The 20,014-nt window shown below is 40.4% G+C and overlaps 1 protein-coding gene across 1 annotated transcript in view; it reads right to left on the minus strand.

Moving 5' to 3' along the window:
• Window positions 1-3,345: 3,345 nt before the first annotated feature.
• SLC2A12 (solute carrier family 2 member 12) overlaps window positions 3,346-20,014 on the minus strand; it is a 29,581-nt gene continuing 12,912 nt past the window's right edge. The window contains exons 3-5 of the mRNA XM_042885997.1: window positions 8,549-8,671; window positions 6,281-6,413; window positions 3,346-5,491 (exon numbers count right to left, since the gene is read on the minus strand). Coding sequence (XP_042741931.1) covers window positions 5,395-5,491; window positions 6,281-6,413; window positions 8,549-8,671 — 353 coding nt within the window. The 3' untranslated portion in view covers window positions 3,346-5,394. The remainder of the gene's footprint in view (window positions 5,492-6,280; window positions 6,414-8,548; window positions 8,672-20,014) is intronic.

Consider the following 20,014-nt stretch of genomic DNA (forward strand, 5'->3'; position numbering starts at 1 on the left):
GATGTATGAGAATTTGGCCGCTGTACCTACAGTAGGTACAGTGGGTGAGGCTTGGCTCTTTCAGATCAAATCTTGAAACACTTGAATGATACCAGTGAAATTCTGGAGATTTTATGAAGCACGTATGTCTCCTAAATTTATATATGATGAAAGAAAACTTTTTCTAATTAACATCATGGTGTAGTAAGAAATCCACCTCTTGTAGGAAGAAAAAGGTGTTATAGCCTACAATGTATGTCCAGCTGGGCTGGTTAGCTCAGTTTGTTAGTGTGTCAGCGGGTTTGAGCTCTTCATGGGCCGTATGTGATTTCCTGTAGCAAGGACACAGCAATATTGGGTACAGGGACAGACTGGGAGAGGAGTGGCTAGAAAGCAGATCAGCAGGAAGGGACCTGAGGGTGCTGGTGACAACAGGCTCAACATGAGTTAACAACCAAGATGACAGTCTTGGTTAACAGCATAGCCAGATAGTTAAAAGAGATTCTCTTGCTATGTTTAGCACTGCTGTGGCCTCATCTTTAATATTCTGTTCAGCTCTGGACTGAACAATATAGAAATGATGTTAAGGTCCTCAAAATCATTCAGAGGAGAGCAGCAAAGCAGGACATGCCTCCCAGACCTGTCCCCTATGAGGGTAGGCAGGTAGTACTTGAGTTGTCCAGTCTAGAGAAGAGGAGGCTCAGAGGCAACCTCTCCTTACCCTCTGCAGCTCCCTGTGGATGGTAAATGGACAGGGAGGTGGTTGATGCCCCACACCTGCCAGTGTTCAACACGCATTTGGATAATGCCCTTGGTCACTTTAGCTTTTGGTTAGTCCTGAAGTGGTCAAGCAGCTGGAGGATATGATTTTTGTAGGTATCTTTCAACTAAGGGACCTATTCTAAAATAGGAATAGTTTCTTATAATGTGTTTCTTAGATTCATGCTAAATTAGCTGTAGTGCTGATTTAGTTTTGTTTGAGACCGTAAAAACAATCAGTAAGTGAGCCAAAAAGCACCCTACCAAACCTGCAGACAGGGTAGCACTAAGAAAGAAAATGATAGTAAATAAAAGATTTCTTGAAATACATATTTCTATCTCCAAGGGAGACTCAGTCTGTGACAAAAACATCCTAAAACCACAGATGATGAAGTTGGTGGTGTACACTCATCTTCAGGGATATCACTGTGTTCTCAGTCAGTACTGGGAAACTGCAGGTCCCAGCTGTGAGTTGCTGATGCTGTTTATTTCTGTACATACAGACACAATGCCTCTCCTTACATTTAGATTAAACCTGTCAGTCGATCAGCTCTTCCTCAATAGCCTTGGTTTCCATAGTTCTACCTGTTTTCTCCTAGATTCTCCATTCGGATCACACACAAATCTCTGCACAGTGCTCAGCTGTAGCACTAGCAGTACCATAAGAAGTCTATCTCACATTCCTTTGAGAGAACAGCCAGTTCTATTTATACAACCTACTAAGGACTCGTTTTTGCAGCAGAATGAGAACTGACTCATTGCTAGCTTTTGAGTTGCCATAGCCACTAGATCTTTAACTGCATGTTCTGATCCCCATTTTCTCATTCACTGACTTGTAGTTAGACAGCATAATCAGAGAAATTTGCATTATCCTTCTGCAATTACACTGTTGGTTTTTTTTCGTAGCCTTCTCAGAACTTTCCTAAGCTCTGAGTTCTAACACAGTCCCTCTCACTTTAACACTGCCTGCAAATTTAATAAGCACATTTGTTCTGTAATCCACTCTGTTAATCAAGTCAGTGAATAATTCCAGATCTTCAGAAACTTTTTGGGTAGGCCTTCAGAGGGATGTGATGCATAAGATGCCTCTTTTTGCCCTGTTGTAATGCTATAATGAGATGGAAAGTATCAAATCACAATAACAGCAGGGTGGCAAAGTCTTTAGCTTCTGCAAATGAGAACAAGCCCAAGCACAGCAAATGCAGAAATTAAGGAAAAGAGCTCCCTACCTTTAAAAGGCCTCAGATAGGCAGGGATCTCCAGCAGACAATGCTCTTACCTCCGCTGCCTACCCTTAAATGAGGTCTGGGAAGGGGTAGATCCTGGCTTCACCCCTTCCAGTCACTGAGGTGCATTGCATTCACCTGAGCTCCCCTGGGTTGGCCCTGCCTTCCCACCAGGTGCTCAAACAGCTTTAGGCCATGACTTAGCATTTCTGCTACACCTGTATTTTAATATTTAGTTGAAAGTTGTAACTCTTAATTCTGTGTAATCAGATGTGCAGGCTTTGTTATAAAAGAGAGGCATAATTATGGCTACATTTACTAGGCTATGTAAGTCTACATCACTACAATTAAGTGATTACAATTAAGACTAAAGCTGTGAGGAGTAAAAAAGGCCCTTGACCTCGTAATACTACCTTTAGAGGTACCTGAAACTGTTAGAATCTGCAATTAAACAGCATTGGAACTATGCCTTCTTCAAAAATACTGTTTGTTTTTTTTTACTTATTTATTTCTGCACTAAGTGTTTGTGTGTGGGGAAAGCTCACAATAGCTCACCATGAAGCCAAAATCTCTGTCTCTGAGAAGACAATTCCCATGGTATATTCCAAGTTAAATTTATTTTTGTGATAACACTTACAGAATTTGTTACAGCAGAAATTTATTTTGGAAGCTGTGATGCTTAGCAGGATTTTACAGAAGCTCATTGCACTCAGTGTGATGTAATAGAAATTAAAAGCCAATGTGGGCTTGGATCGCATGTGCAAAAGTATGTTCAGCTATCCAAAAGCAGTACCAACCAGAGCAAGTAATGCTATTGGAAGCACTGACAATCACCGTCAAATCACAGATGCAGGAATTTCCTGCTGCCACTAAAACTACGTTTTATTCCTTGATTTAATCTCAGATGCTTGTTAGTATAGGAATGAATGTGATAAACCAGTAGCATATTTGAAAGACTACCCAGAATCGGCTGAAGGTGTCTTGCAAGGCTGGTTTAGTACAATGCACATGAATGAAACGCAGCCACCAGCAGATGGAGAGGTTTCAGTAGACTTCAGTGCCGAGCAACATGGGAATTGCCAACACACAGAATTCAAAAGATGGTGGATCCAGTCAGGTGTGGGGTTTTTTTGTTTTTTGTTTTTTGTTTTGTTTTTTTTTTTTTTTTTGACGAGATGACTTGCCAAGTGTTTAGAACAGATGGTGTAACTGGTAGGTTTTATTAAAAAAAATGCTAGTGTTGATGTAAAAAAAAAATGTTACAGTATTAGCAGAACTGTAGTAGCTCCTTATAGGTACTTGAGAACATCTCCTGGATCTTCTACTTTTTTCCTAGTGCTTAGTAGGCTTCACACACACTCATTAGACGCTACACGGCACCAACAGTTTAACCAATATTTTAATATCTTTCCATTTCAGTAATAGAATGTTTTGTTGTTGTTTTTCTCCAGTAATAAGGCACTAATATTTGTCAAAACTATTCTTCACCATGGCTCCAACCCAGCTATCCTTGCATTGTGACTGAGCTTTCACACATTTTGCATCCTTTTTGTGACTGTTTGAAGAAGTTACAGGAATACACTTACCTCTGTCACTGCTGCAGTGTTGAGTAGTCTGTCCCTGGTGCAGCCAGGAAAATGCAAGGAGACTCTTAGCTGCAGGGTCTCTTCCATGCAGTGGCAAAGATGCCTCTTCTAACAGCTTGTTATTTATTGAGACTGTAGTGCTCAGACAAAATTCTGGGCAGGTCTTCATTTTTTATTGGAAAATTCAAAGTAATGGAAATGAAACTCTTCCACATCTATGGGAAAGCTGGAAGTACGTCTGGTCCAGAGTGGGATTGGAACTTGGGATGGGAATCCTGTACATTACTACCAGCTTGGCTAATCCTTTCTGCAATGTGAACCTGAAGTCCTTGTGCTTACTCCTTCTGGAGGAGGCTTCACCCTGAATCACCTCAAAATTAGGTGCACGGCCCCACTGTTTGTGTAGCCTGTGTGTGCTTGGTCTCTTCTTGCTTCTTAAGGACTATGTCAATAGTACTTATATGTACCCTTATTGGAAGATTTTACCTAATGTTTGATGTGTGTGCCTTAATCTGTATCTTGCTGAGCCTTATGTGCACTATTATATGCATTTCTGAAAGCAGATAGGTCTTATAACACTCATGAGGTGTGAGCACTGATGGCTCTTGGATCAGAACAGAAAAAATAAGGCAACCATAAGCCAGATAGCTCACCAATCACCTAGAAGTTTGGTGGAAAAGCTTCAGCAAGATTTTTGGTTGTTTTAGATGACACAAGATCTTCACAGTTAAAAATCCTGTGTTGTGATGACCACTTGCCTGATCTTTGTACAAAAAGTCCAACAAGATTTTGACACTAGTTCCCTAAAAGCTTACAGTGTAAGCAAGCTGTGGCATAGATTTGACCAGTAGATAGCTAAAGTCCTGAGGTAGCTAAATTTCTAGTGACTTTGGTAAATCATGGCCTTGGCGTCAATAGTTTCTTTTCAGGTTTTGAACACACACTAACTGTATGAATAGGTGTTCTCCTCTAGAATTACAAAATTAGTGTGTAAATGTGTGACAGTCTCAGAATCTGATCAGAACTGATTCAATCTGTCCAGGAGTAGAACTTCACCTTGATCGTTAAGTTCCTTTAGTGCAGAACATGGTCAGGTGGTCTTAATGCTATGAGACAGTAAATAAAATGGGATCATGTGTGTAGTCCAAAGTAGTATCAGTATTCCAGCTGAGCGTGTCAGTCTTACTCCCTCTATTAAATGCTGAGAGAAATGCCACTATGTGGCTGCTGAGACAGTCAATATGCTTTTAAAGTGTTTGCAGGTTCTTGGGCCATTTACTTATCTGCCAATAAGTATTAATCTATTCATTATTCATTATTTTCCTAAGAGGTTCATTAACCTCTTAGGAAAAAATAGACTTAAGTTATTTCATGGGAGCCATACAGCTAACCCTTTTTTAAGGCTGGTTCAGTAATTTAGGATACATTTGGTGAGAAATGACAAAGAGTTGGAGTGACGTAAGTCTTTGGCAGTCTCCTCCTGTGAGACAGACTCTTCCTTCTCCTTGGCACCCGGTAGCTCCTTGCAGCTCTGAGCACTTGCTGAGTATAGATAACAAGAACTGTGCACAGCATTCTGGCTTCCATGCACCTCCTGTGTGTCAGAGTAACCTAGGGGAGGTGAGGGATTCTGGTTTGAAACAGATGGAGCCTGGTGTTCCAGTGAGTTACAAACTACAACAATCTTTAATGCTGGCCATAAACTACCACTGAAAGAAGGTCTACTAAGAAATAAGAGAGAGATTATCTTGTGTATAACAAAGAAACCATGTGTCCCATTGTAGTGTCAGTATTTTTTTCTCGGAGTCAGTCTTTTGGCAAAGGCTGCCTTGGTTGCCTCAGCTCTAGTAGAACTGTTCTTTCTCCCTGTTGGGTAGTTCCACCGGCACCAGCTTCTCCCTGCGCTGGCTCATCCAGCACAAGGGGGTCTTTGTGTATTTACTGGAGAATAAAATAAAAATAATTAAAAAAAAGATAAATAAATAATAAAAAATTGCTATTGAGTGTCAGTAGGACACGTTGCACGAGAGGACTGCCCCTAATCACCACCACCACCCCTACAGGCTTTGCAAGGCCCATGCCCTGGGCCACTGCCAGAAGAGTGTGGGAGCTATGCTGTCTTTTAGTTTTGGGCTGGTAAAAAAGTAGGTACATATCCTCTTTGGACACATTATGGGACTCTGCTTTTGTGTATATATATATGCACATATATATATATATATTCAATAGCTAAAAAGAACTGAAAAAGATGGGGAAATTAGGAGCATCACACTGATAATAAAAATTGAGTCCACAGGGCCACCAGATTCAGTAAACACATGCGAAAAGCCCCCATCTAATAAAGCTACCCAAACTTACATGGAGGCTTGAAGTACTGGAGAGAGGGTCATTGTCCTTCCCTTTTCCTAACTGCAACCAAAGGCGTACAGCCCAAGTGGGAGAGCAGGGCTCCCTCCTCCTCAAAAGGCCACTCAGCAAATGTGCTGGGGAGTCAGGCAGTTATTAGTGTTGCTGGAAACCACCATCCCTTCTGGGTCAGTCCTCCCACAACAACAGCAAAGCTTTACTTTTTTTACTTTGCCAGAGAGATTAGCATGTGCAAGCTCAAGCCTTGAAAATACATGACTTTTCTAAAAAAATATCAGCTTGTATTCCCGTTTTGTTGGTACACATCTCTGGGAGGCTTTGTCTCTCTGGCACCATGGGGATGCAGTCACGCTTTGTACTTACTCTTTAGCCAGTTCCATGGATATTTGTTCCAATGAGCATCCTTTCGTCTCTGGTATAAACACAATAACAAAAGCCAGGGATGCTAGGCTCATTACTGTGTAAATGAAACACACCCAGGACAAGCCAATAAGCTCTATAAAGGAAAAAAAAAGAGTTCTTCAGTTTTCAAATATTACTTTTTCTGCTGCAACCTTTCTATAGGATACAGCCCCAAACACAAAGGAGATGTTAGAAAACAGGCTGTTATTCTTAGCTTTTTCATTTGTGAAATGTTTTTGCTTTTTCAGTCTTGATGAGAAAAAAAAAAAAAAACAACCAACTAAGCAACTCATATTGACCCATTTAGCATAAACCCATTGATTTATTTTGTTTGCTGTCACTTTGGATAGAAACAGTGAGCAACCGTTGTTGCTGTTTCATGCCAGGGCACTGGGGGTCACAAGCGCCTTGAAATTCCACCCATGTCTGGTTTTTTTTGCAAATTCTTTCATGGAGCAATAAGAGCATTTTTCACACTGTGGCAGTTGTCTCAATTAATCCCACCAGGCTGTCAGTTCCCAGCATTTCTGGGAGAGAAAAAGAGACCCAAAGATAATTCCTAATGGAGCCAGTTAAAAACTCAAAGTTTTTGTGTTTTTTGTTTTGTTTTCTTTTGTTTTGTTTTGTTTTGTTTTGAGTTTAAGGCGGCAGAGAGGACCTCAGGCTGAAGGAATGGACTCTGCCACTACTGTCATGTTGTTGGAAATCTCACCTCATACACGCTTCTGTATAGACAGGTCCTTAGTGTTCTTCCCTGTTAAAACTAGACCAGAATGCTGAGACAGTTGTCAGTTGTATCATGAGCTAAAAATTGCAGCTGAAGCTTCTGTTCCAACTGCTATCTTACACATCAGATACTTGCTGGCCATACTGACCTCCACATAAATTTGTCTGAAGACAGATTTTCCGATTCTGCCTTTCTACCCCAGATTAGGAACTTGTAATTGCATATAGTTACACTTTCAGAAATCCAGATCACATCTGCTAAACCAGCAAAGTTGCTGTGGATCTACGTTCACCATAATTGAGACCAAAGCAATGACTATGTATGCATTAACAAGTAGTGCTTTATGACAGAAAAGTAATTCCAGGTCAACTATTATTCAAGATGCACACCATCTGATTTCAGGAACATCTCCTTAGCTCTAGTGTGGTCCAAGATCTGGACACGTATTGGCAGATAGAGAGCATTCATGGTGCATTTTCCCATTTGGTTTTGTTGAAAAGCGGTTCAGGACTGCTCTGTGATGGAGACCAAAGTGTCACAAGTGTAGACAACTGGAAAAATTTCTTCTGAAGAAGCTAAAGTGCCAATATAGACACACTGAATTTAACCTGGCATATTTTGCCCTAGTTCTGGTAAAAGAGAACTTTTTCTCTCCCCCTCTCTCTCAGAAAATGCCAATGTGAAACTCATTTTAGTCATAGATCGCACTTAATTTAAATATTCAATTTAAAAATATATCTAACAGGATGAAATCACCTCAACTTTTTGTGGGTCTGATAACAGTTGCTTGCCTGCCTCTTCATCTGTTGCTGAGTTATGCAGAGTTAAAGTAAATTTGGAATTTCAGTTCTCTCATATAGTTTGACTTTCAGCCCATATTTTCTTCAGAGAAAGGTTGTAAACCAAAATTTGCAATACTTCCTATGAAATTAAATTAGAAAAAGATTATTTGCCAATCAATGAATTTCCAACTTGGAATTTAAGGCTTTCCCTTGATTATAAATTATACTGTGACAGTCTACTTTCTTGTATTAAAACATGAAACACTTTCACCTTCCAAAGACACCTTTTCCTAAATGAAATTTCCTTAAAGTCAGGATAATCCTGCAAAAAAAGAGGTTGATTTCTATAGGATGTTCTCTCTTTTTTTTTTTTTTTTTTTTTTCTTCGTGAGGAAAACTATGTCTGATCCAAAAAGCTGTGATTTAATATAGAGCAGAACTTTCACTGACTTCAGAAGGAGCAGGGCTAAATCCTAAATATCATATATTTTCATCTTTCTAAGGAAATGGCTTTTTAAAAATGGTCTGTGGGAGACACAGAATTGCCACAAGCAGACTCAGTAAGGTACGAAGGAAACTAACATAGAGCACCCAAGTAAGTCTTTGAGTCTGTCTCCTGGGCACAGTGGGTGCAATTTCAGCAGTACTATTTGCATAGTTGAGACTTCTGTTATGTCCATGAGGAGAATATCAGCGTGAGAGAACACAGAGAAATCTTACCAGTGACAGTCAAAAATGTCAAGGAAATGAGAAGGTTTATTCCCCAGTTCATGCTAGATGTCAAAGCCATGGCTCGTCCCCTGATCCCACCAGGGAAAATTTCACTCAGGACCAGCCAAGACACTGAAATGGAGAAAAAAAAAAGTAAAATATCTTTGAAAGGATGACTTGCTGTTACTTCAGATGGCTTCAGTTGGAGCCACCTGGCAGAATAAGGTTGCTTGGCGTGCATGGGCCCAGCCCCATGAGGGCCCACCCTGAGAAATACCAGCGATGGGAACATTGTCACCTTCCAGACATTACCTGGGAAATAGGAAAGGCTGGAAAGTAAGTGAGCCCAGACAGCACATCTGCTCATGGAAGGGAGCACTATAAACAACTCAGTGACATAATGCTGATGCAGCTGGGGCAGCAAACCAAAGTAATCCTAGGCTTCGGAGCAGCACTGGGTGTTTCTTCCACCTTATAAATCAGCCTACCATGCTGAGGGAAGTTCACTCTTCCAGCTCTCTGCTATGAATCAGTGAGATCGCTGAGGGATAAATTAAGGCAGACGTCCTGATTTTTGGCTCCTTCATATCACAGCATAATGTGAGTGACCTCAGTGCTTGTGTTTCTGGTCGATAAAAAATTAATTCAGTCATATAGAGCTGGCTGAATAGCAATCTTGGTGGCAAGAAAAAAAAAAAACGACGACACCACATTTTTGCACCATTCCTCGTTACTAAAACAAGGATTAAAACAACCAACTCAACTTCTCTAGCTCATTAACAAGATGCGTTTTCTCAAAGTTGCTTTGTGGAGAAATCATAGGCTAGCAGACAACCGGCAAAAGGGCAGAGAGGTGCATGCAGACAAACTATATCCTCAGGCCCTTGGACATTACAGGTTGGTTCTTTGATACATGTTTTCTGCATGATAACAGATGGAGACACACACTTGGCAGAAAGTTATATTGAGAAACTTGACTTTCTGTGGCCAAGCATGTGTAATGCTGTGTTGTCCCTTTGGATGATTGCAGGGTTCTTCTGTGACTGAAGTGACAAGGGTATGAAAGGAAAAATGCTGTGGAGGAGACTATAAAAGACCAACTGAAAGGGAAAGAAACCTGAGCCTTAACTCAACAGAGTAGATTCCAGCAATCTCAAATTTAGATCTCTTTGTACCACTGTTTCAAATTCAGTAATAATTTTTGGAGCTGACTCAGATTTATTTAATTAGTTAGTTTTATGGAGAATTACAGAGAGAGCTTCCCTCTCATGCTATGATCCTCTTAGCACAGTGGTGATATTAGCCCAGGTATAGGAGCAGCATTCAAGACCACGATGCATAAGAGCCTGATGCTGTTACAGAGACACATGGGCATCATACAGAGAAAGCTGTAGAGAGACTTCTGTTTTCTGACTTGAATCACAGCAAATTCAATACAATCTGCTGAGAAAGCTAACTTTCATCTAAATAAATGGTTTAGTCTGAAGTTCTATGTGGTCTCTACGAATACGGAAGGGGAGGGGCAAGTAAAAAGAAACTTGGCATCTGAAGCAGGTATTCTTCACTGTCAGGCCAGCTGTCTGGCTCCTGAGAAAAGTCAAGCCTTAGCAATGCATAACAACCTTGCTGCTGTGCTTTGTGCTGCTTCAGCATCAGGGCTGCTGAAGCACAGATCGTTAGCCACAGTGATACAACACATCACTGCAGGAAGTGCCAGCCACAAAGCAACAGAGAGCAAGCAGGATGCAATACACTGTTTCTAGCAGTAGGTAACCAGCCTGTAGGCTTCACTACCGTAGGATATTATTACGGCCAGAAGCTGATCAACACCGGAGAAATTGATTATACACCAAGACTAGCAAAGAAAATATTCATAGTGCAGGGTTAAAATAGATTCTGAAATAATTCAAATTCGTTTTCTGCAGGGGACAAGCCATCTCCAGATGACAGGGATAGGAATAAACCTTTTCCCTGGGTATTTTGCTCTGTTTTTGCTCATTCAAGGGCTTTCTTGCATTCAAGCACTTGACAGTGCCTGCTTGCAGAGGCCCTGAAGATGGACCATGTTCCATTTCTGCTAGCAGGGCAAACCCTGAGCTGGGTGAGCATGAGGGGCTGCACTGTACCACAGCTGAAATGCTGCAGCAGCTCCAATACCTTGCATTTTTGCAAGGATAGGTTGTCCCTTTCTGTCTTAATGTGATTCATCTATGGGGCTAAAACGTGATGCTTTCCTGTTAAGAAACCAAAATTCTTGAGCTTTTGCATCAGCTAGAGTAGTGCTTAGCCATTATCATTTCAACAATCTATTTTGTGCAGGCAGGCTTACTAGATCTGTTCTTCATGTCTGCTAATGGTAGCTGCTTCCTCTGGCATGCCTCTGACCTCCTCTTAACTGGCTAAGAGTGGAAAGGTTTATTTCCCCGAGAGAAATAACAACTGTAGAAATCTGAGACTTATTACATTCTGTTTATCCCCTTCCCCAAGCTGAGGCAGTGATAACGATCAATTCTTTGCTTTTAGCACCTCCCCGGGATTGTTTTTACTATTTGTACTGTTGCCAAAAAGCAGCAGCTGCTGTAGGTACAGAGGGATGTGGCTTTCTCCTGGGGAGCCGGGAACTAGGCTCTGCTTCCAGTCACAATGGCTGCTGCTACCGTGTGCATGCAGCCCTCAGAAATTTAACCTGCACGCTCCCATAGTCTCCACAGAGAGAACTGGCTTCTGTGCCCCCACCAACCTAAGCAGTTGCGTTGTACAGGAGAAAACAGCCCTTGTTTGAAACCAGGGTCCAAATAATATCCCCTCCCACCACCACCACCACCTCTCTGTCTTCTAGGGAATCCAGCATTACTGCAGAAAGACACTGCAGTAAGAACCACACTGCACACACACAACAGTTTTCAGTGACTGATTCAGCAGCCCCAGCTGCTGTTAGTGGAATAGATGGAGAAAGAGCTGGTGCCTTCCAGTTCAGGTGGGATAAGAGGTGAGGCTCAGAGCCCAGCAGGAGTCTCTGTGCAAGAGGATTTGTTCACGCAGAGGCTGCATGTAGCACTCACCTCACTGACCTGTGAGGAAATTGTACAATTGAGTGATCTCTTATGGCAAAATCCGGAGAAGAAAAACCACCCACTGGTGGTTTGTGGATGTGGTTAATTCAATGAAAACATTGATCTGCATTAGAAGGATTTTAACTGTTCCAGTATCACAGAAACTCCAAGCACTGAAGTTCCTTACCCACATGGGAAGAGCAGAGGATGCAGGTACAACACAATCATTTGGCGGATTGGGACATTCATCTCTATACAAAGTACAAGAGACTGTAAAGGAATAATAATTATAATGATGGTGGTGGAAGATTTCAGCTACTCCTGTTCAGACTGCATAAACTGCAAGACGAGGTACATTGCTGGGCCTACATTTTATATGGCATAGATGATGCAAGTTACCTGATCGCAATTTACCTGATAATTAATGAGAAAATAAAAATGTATTGTGTTTTAAAGCTGAACAGATTGTTCAAGGTATAACTGTCCCAAAGATGCTCTGTTTTACTGGCTGTAGTATTTCAAAATCAAAATCAAAATTATTGTAGAAATGAAAAGAGCCTCTCACAAGATTTTGTTTCAAATGGAGAACAGTATTAGAAAAAGCATGATTTCTGTAAGGAAATAACAGGGCTATTGGAGTGGGTGCTTTAGTGGTGGTATGGAGAATGTTTGTTACCTGATTAGAGGCTTAAAAGAGAGATACAACTGAATAAAAGTAAAAGAAATATCTCAGCACAGTAAAACAACTGAGTGAAGAAAGATGTTAGAAATGCAGTAGTGCCTCCCATAAATGTCGTATGCCTGACTTGGACTTGCTGTGTGCAGGTTTGGTAAGCTCAGAGCTATAAAGTACCACATAGAAAGCTGTGGAATTGGCTCTGAACATGGCAATTAGACAGATGAGAACTCCAGCTTAGAAAACAGTGGAGGGAAATAGACCTGAAGCTTATAACATTGTGAATGCAAGCAGGAGAGAGGTTTATGTTGCTTTTTAAAAGACACAAACCAGGAAAAGTTGAGTGAAGTCAGCAGGAACAGCTGTTAGGGGAGACAGGAGGATGTGTTTCTCCTGCCAATGCTTATATTAACTGCAAAACTGGCTTGCACAGGATGCTTCATATGCGAAAATTATTATTGAGTTAAAATGATGAAATGCTGGATATTTAAATAATATTTCCCTATGTGTGTGGAAAAGGATCCATCAGGACTGTCAAACAACAGTAGAAATAAATCTCCAGCATTGTTCTCAAAGACCTGGAAAGACTTGCTGTGCATGTTGCAGGTGCCTTCTTTTTATATGGTCCCTCAGCATCTGCTGCTGGCTATAGCTGGAGATGGGTAATGGTTTGAGAAGCTCTTTTGTTTGAGCTGATGTAGAAAATATAATAAGATTTACCTTACGGCCATAAGTAAAGAGGTGTCTTGGACCCTTGTGCGTTTTCTTCCTTATTCTATTTATGCGGTAAGTAATAAACAATAATAACAATTTTTAAAAAATCTCAGACTTACTTCAGAGAAGAAGAAAAGTGAGAATATCTAAGCAATGCTGTGAGATTGAGATTACTCAACATTCAAGATGCATGAATGAAAAATGTCCTTGTTTTGTCCTCATCCCTGCCAGGAGGCAGAAGCAAATTGGAAACTGCTCAGCAGCTCTCATTAATGAAATATTAGATCCATTGCTATTCATTTGCTGCTTAGCGTTTTTTTTTCCTTTCCTGTACCTGTATTCTGAGAGAACAAGCTCTATGTGGTGAAATTTAGAAGCAGCTGTTGGAATTGTTGAAAGAATTCAAGTTGCTGAGGTACAAACCCTAGAACGAGATTAAGGGGGTTTACAGCTTAGCAGGGAAGTAGCCAGAAGTACATAAGGCTCTGGAAGGAGTGTAGCAACCAGAGGTCCAAGTGAAGAGGAGGAAGGGATTATCCTATCAGCAATGCAGGCAGGCCCTCTAAGAACATGTAACAAATTAATAAAATTAAGCAAGAATGCAAGCAAGCAACTGTGGAGCTGCCATGAGAAGAAGGAATTCAAAGGACATGTCTTTACCAAGACAACAAGTTTTTCCAGGCTCATGACCTTCCCTGAGATTTTCACGTATGTGGTTTCTGGATTAAATTCTGCCCACATTTTTTTGCCAGAGACCAAAGCAGACACTGCATCTATTTGATGAAAGCTAATTGTCTCCATGGCTCTGCTTCAGAACGTGAGATTGAAGAGGCTGCTCAAAACTAATAGTTGGCAAATACAAAGTAAAATGCAAAGCTGTATTCATTCGGAGAGCAGGTGAGCAGCCAGCAGAGTATCTGCTTCTTCTGTGTCCACATGGAAGGGAGCTGAGTGCTTCTACTACTGAGGGACAGAAAGCCAGGAGAATCCACAGCTGATCTCATACCTCTTGCTGGATCCCATCTCTGCTGCTACCTCATTCTATGGCTTTTGAGGTGCTGTAAAGTTCAACTATTTCTTCTCTCCAAGCAACTTTACAGCTTCTGAGGCCTAACACTGCTGATGATATAAAGGAGCCAGCATGGTATGGCAGAGCTTAAATTCTTCATCTTTTCTTCTGATACAGTACATTTCTATTTCTAATGGTTAACCCTTTAGGTTCGAGTATCATATGGTAATACAAGTGGGACTTGATCTCTGAGGATGTAGTAGAGTACATAAAAATAATTATTCACAGTTCAAACTATTTGCATCACTAAATGACGGCCCAAACAGGCCTCACAGTGTTAGAGGGAATTCATCCTTCACTCTTGCCTCCTTCCGTTCATGTACATGAGTACAAACTGCAGGAAGGTCTTGGGGAAGAAACTGTGATTCCAATGCACTGACTCCTTCCCCTACTGCCTGGGCCATTGGAGGAGGAGGGCAGCAAGACGTGCATCACCTCTGATTTTCTCCCAGTGTCTTTCTCCCATAAACTGTTTTTCACCATTGTGATTTTGCTTTTAAACTTGCATTTCAACACATATTTTTATTTACTATTGCAATTTTAATCTCTGTGAACTTGAAAAAATACATGTTGTCCAGCATGTGTTTTCCTGTTTCATGCAAGCAGTTCAATATTTTCCTAGGTCCGTTTTCAGTGATACTCAATTACTGTCCATCTGCTTGCAGTTTCAAAGGTGCTGAAAACTAGAAGACATTTCTATTATCAGTGATTCCTACCCAAATGATTATTAGTCAAGAACAGAGAGGTGTATAAGGATCTAAGAGTGGTGGAATTGTCTCAGTTAATGTGATTTGGAGCCCATCTTAACCAATAACAGTGCGTTAGAAGGATACATTATAGCTCTAGTGTAGACAGGTATATCATTATCTACACCTCTTTTCAGGTCCCCCAATAGAAACAGATTTAAGATGGCATACAAGATGACAATTCTGTTTGCAAATGGATTTCACATCCAGCATCTCTGTCTCTCATCCTTTGTTGTGTAGACACTCATATGTACCCATCAAGACAGAAAAGTTTGAAAGGCAAGCAGAAAGGAAAAAAAAAACGAAGAGGGAAACATGAAAACAATCTTTCAAGAGATAACATGATTGACTATAATAAATCACATACAGTCATTGAAAATTGTCTTTTAATTAAAAACTGAAATGTGTACTCCTGCTTAGAGGTGTTTATTTGTTCAGAATATTGAATCCAGGATAATCCTGTAAGGCATTTGCAGAGGAATGATTGCAGAAGCCAGAGACCTTAATCCACAAGAAAACTGAACATGAATTAATTTGTATTTTCACATATTTCACTTCTGAAAAGTATGAAGGGGAGAAATTACCCAACTGGGTGGGGGTAAATGAACCTGTTTTTCTGGTGTCTGAGGACCTATGTTGGACCTTGGGAGGTGCATAACAGAAAAGTGCTGCTGGGACATAACAACTGGGGGAAATTTAAACTCTTGTTCTTGCAAAATAGAGATTTGTATACACACTTCAGAAAGCTCCCAGTGGAAGGGGTAAGAAGCCTTCTAAAATAAAGACTTATTTACTGAAAGGACCACAGTGGTCCATTTTTTCAGTCCATCTCTATTCACTGCTGCTCATGCTTTGCTTTGGTTTGTGCTGGAGAGAGGGATCAAGGAGGAATTTTGAAGACTCTGGGTTCACCCACCACATGACACCTTTCAGTGCTCCTTCACTCATAAGAGTAGATTTTCAAACAAAACAGAAACTGGGTGCCTTTTTGTGCTCCCCTTCCTTTTGAGGAAATCTTCCATGGTTTCCTCCCATAACTCAATAAGGTCCAGGAACTCAGATGCCTAAATGAAGAACCATCCCCTAACTCCATGCAGTGCCTTACCCACCAGGCCATCCTGCATTTTGTCTGCTAGTCTCCACCTTCCTCAGCACTGACTGAAAGTTATGTGGTGGCCCAATTTTACTTTGTTGGTATATATTTTTCTCATAGTTTATAATGCATGCTTTTTTGATGGCCTCTACAAGTGAAATAAAATATTGTCTTTGCACTCAAAATCCTTCTTACAGTTCTAGTTTTTTTTCACAAACCTGGCCCAGGATAAGGTTGCCTCTTAAAAATTTGTCCCAGCCCCTTCTCTCCATGGAAACTGGATATTATGAAGCTTGACATATGCCCTATGAACTTTTTCACAGATCCCATTGTAACAATGATCTTCCCTGCAAGAACACGCTCAAGGAAAACTAATGTAAAATCTTTCATTATCTTTGATATGTTTACCAAAGGCCACTATTGTTTACTGAATGCTTAGATGTAACTCTTGGCCTTCAACATAAGAATGGCAAATATGGTTGATAATAGACAGCCTTGATGAATGCAGGAAAACTCCTACATGATAGTATGCTAGATTCACTTTGACAGTGCACCACTTAGCTGAAGAAAATGTCTTAATGGAACAAACACGAATTACTAGGTTCAGTTACTAGTTAGCATCCCAGCAGTATTCACTATGCAGATTTTTTGAAGATACAGCACTTATTTTGGCCAGCAGCTACTAACTAACCTGAATTGAACAGGTACTTCTTTGGTATGGATAATTTTAAGCATGACAGCTGTTCCTCTTAAGCCAAGTAGTTTCTTGGTGTTTATAGGTTTATTAACATAAAACCATTAGCAGAGACATGTCTATGTAATTCAGTGCACTGAGATCAGAATATTGAGTTTGATTACTGTTTTAATCCAACATACTATGTCAAAAGATATGTAGCCATCTATCTTTTCTAGACAGTTCTCTTCAGGCCAGATTTTGTGCTCAGCAAGTGAAAATGGAAGCACAGTCAATGAGGAGGCATAAGAATATGCCATGCTGGGGCATGGTGTCATCATCCATTCTGAAAATTCTGTTTTTCGGAATGAAAAGCCCTTCGTCAAAAAGAGACTCCCTCATTCACCTTCTTGAAAGTACAATAATGAACATAACAAAGTCAGTGAAACAGAAACAAAGCCAGTGAAAATGACTTCCCAGTTTTCAACTGTGCACCTCAATGTACAGCCAAATTTCAGTGTAACGGTTAAACAAGACTATTCTGTTCCTTGCAAAAATTGAGCTCTAAAATAGTTGAGGAGAAACTCTTGCTGGCTTTGCCATGCTTCAGTAATACAAAAACATCCTTGCCTAATGAAATTTTTCACACTTAAAAAGGCCTCCCAGAACTGTAGATCCCAGTAAGTTAGATAAAATGAACCCATTTGGCTGGTATTTTAAAGAACCCCCCTTTGCAATTTGAAATTCAGTAATTCAACATCGAACTATCCAAAATTATCTTTAACTGGCTTGCACCTCACTTCTATTAATCATACTATGAAGACACAACCTGATTTTTCAATGAAGTGTCATGTTAACAAAAGGATGTAGATAAAGCTTGTCCAGGACAAGGCAATAGGATGAGTGGGCAATTCACAGTTCTTCCTCTATTTTTCACTGTGGTATGTCTGTCTTTCTACTGCAGCTTGATGCAGACAGTGTGAAATAAAGGCCGCACAAAGTAGTGTTTGAATAACACAAGAATAATGAACCAGATAAATTCTAGAGGTGTCATATTAAAACCACATGTATGCATGCATTAAACTATGATTCAGTACAAATGTAGAGTGATAGGAATCTTCGCTTAAAATAAAGAATCCAAGACCATTTTTAATTAAGTAAAATAAGACTTTCTATACTGATTCACAGTGCAACATTGCCATTTTCCAGGTTTATTATTCTGGTTCAAATCCAAGAAAGCATTTAAGCATTTGCTTATTTTTGAGCTCTTGGTATACTCCCCACTGCTATCTTCTTTTCCAGAGCAAATGACAAAACAATGTGAAACCAATGCTGTTCATTTCTGTGAAATATAAGGCTGAGCCACAGATGCTCTGCAAAATGTAGAAGCTCAAAAATAAAGCATTGCAAACAAATGTCATGCAAGGCAATGCTGAGCATGAATGCCTGTTAATGTCAAATTAATGCACACTATAAATTAGGACAATAGCCATATGTTTTGTAGAAACCTGAAATACTGCTCTAACACCACAGATATTGATGTGAATTGTAGCCACCCCTTTCTTTCTCCGGGTAGTTTTCCAAGTTAGTGCAAGGCCATATGGCTTCCAAAACAATAGGGAAAACTGACTAAATCAACTGAGAGTTTGCATTTTCTTAGTGATGGCTCTCTCATCCACAAGGTTTTCTAGTTTCTGGTAGAGCATTTATTGGCCTAGTATATGTCCAGGAGCATTGTGTTATAGAGAAAAAAACAGCCCTACACAGTCTGGATCATAAACATGACAGGAGACATGACCTCTGTGGTCAGGTCCCTGGGCTGTTCAATATCATGTGTGAAACCATCTGTTCTGGGTTTTCTTAGAGATACATATAACTTAGGAGAAAGACATAAAAGGTTTTGCATTTAACCAATCTAATGAATCATGTCTTCACTTAGGTAGCCAATTCATCTAAAAATCACAGAAGCAAAGTCCAGTTGACCAAATCTGTTTCCAGCATAATTCTCTGGACTTCCAGAGAAATGTTCCAGGTCTGGGTTTTGGCTTGTCTAATACAATAAAGTATATAAAGAAAGACAGCCACATAAAATTGAATAAGGGTAGAGATAGATTGAAAAAAGGAATTATTTCCTTCATTACCTCCACGGATTTCACTTTTCTTGAGAATCTTTGAACTTCCATCATTCTTCCATCTTCCCTATTGTCCCCAGCACAGGTATAAAACTTTGCATTTGAATGATGTCAACAATTCATAGCAAAATATAGACAAAACAGGTGCGTTTCACATGGGAATGTAATCTCACAGTCCAATATAGATTCCTGAGCACCCTAAAATCCCTCAATAGCCACTGAGGAAAGGAGGGCTGCTCCAAAGAAGAAGTCAGAGAGCAGGGATCTGAAACCCTCCCCATAGATTGAGAGAATATCTTCCTCTGCTAATTATCTGAGGAATCTGGCTCACATATCAGTTAAATGTCCAAGCAGGTTGGAGGTTCCCTTTCAGGAAAAAAAAAAAAATATATTAATTATTTAAATAATTTAAAGCATTGATTAAACTCTGATACACTCAACAGGGCAAATCTTCCCAGCTTTAAACTAGTAACAGGCATTTGTCAACTCAAATTAGGGCTTCATCTATAAAAATTTGCTCTTAAGTTTTGTTCTCAACAGGAGCTTATCTTCACTGATGTCCCCATTGGAATTTGTTCTTCGTGGGGCTGACAGCCCCACACAGAAAGCTGCATGGAGATGGTGCATCCCAGCAGGGTTTGCTGAAAAGTAGGGTCACTGCTCACTCTTGGAGGCACATATACCAGAGGACATGAAACTGCAGACTCTCGTATGGGAGGAATTTCAACTGTGTGAAACTAGAAACCAAAAGGCATCTTGGTAACTTGCCATCTTTCCCTGCTCCAGTATCAGATGGATGCTCAAATCTGGGTCCCACGCACCTCATATTTAACTTATTCCACTCTTCAGCTGATATTAATACCAAAGTTCTACAAGCAGCTACTTAAAGGAGTTTTGATGGGGCTATAAAAGCTATGTGGATAAACAAAGTTTACTGTAAGTTCTATCTTCCCTTTAGCCTCATTATGCATTTACTTGTCCACTAAAAATATATATAGATAAAAAAACCACTTCTTTTATTTTTTCCTTTGGGGTTTTCCTTTGTGCCAAGCCCTGAGACCTAGAAGACATTCCTTCAGATGCAGGGACTAGTCTGCCCTGGGAGAATTATGTGTGTACCATCTGGGCTTTGAATGCCAGGGTCAGGACATCCCAGCAGATCTGCAAAGTCTCCTAGAAGAGGATCCTGTGATGCCCTTCAAGATCAGAGCTCTGAGAGTCCATCCCTGGACTCTGAAGAGCTGCACAAAGCTCACGGATAAGTAGTAATAGCACATGTTATGTCCCAGTACCACAAAGAGATAAGTACCTATGGACTT

The sequence above is a fragment of the Lagopus leucura genome, unplaced genomic scaffold, assembly GCF_019238085.1.
Source record: "Lagopus leucura isolate 7727_CA_CO unplaced genomic scaffold, USGS_WTPT01 Super-Scaffold_73, whole genome shotgun sequence".
Classification (NCBI taxonomy): domain Eukaryota; kingdom Metazoa; phylum Chordata; class Aves; order Galliformes; family Phasianidae; genus Lagopus; species Lagopus leucura.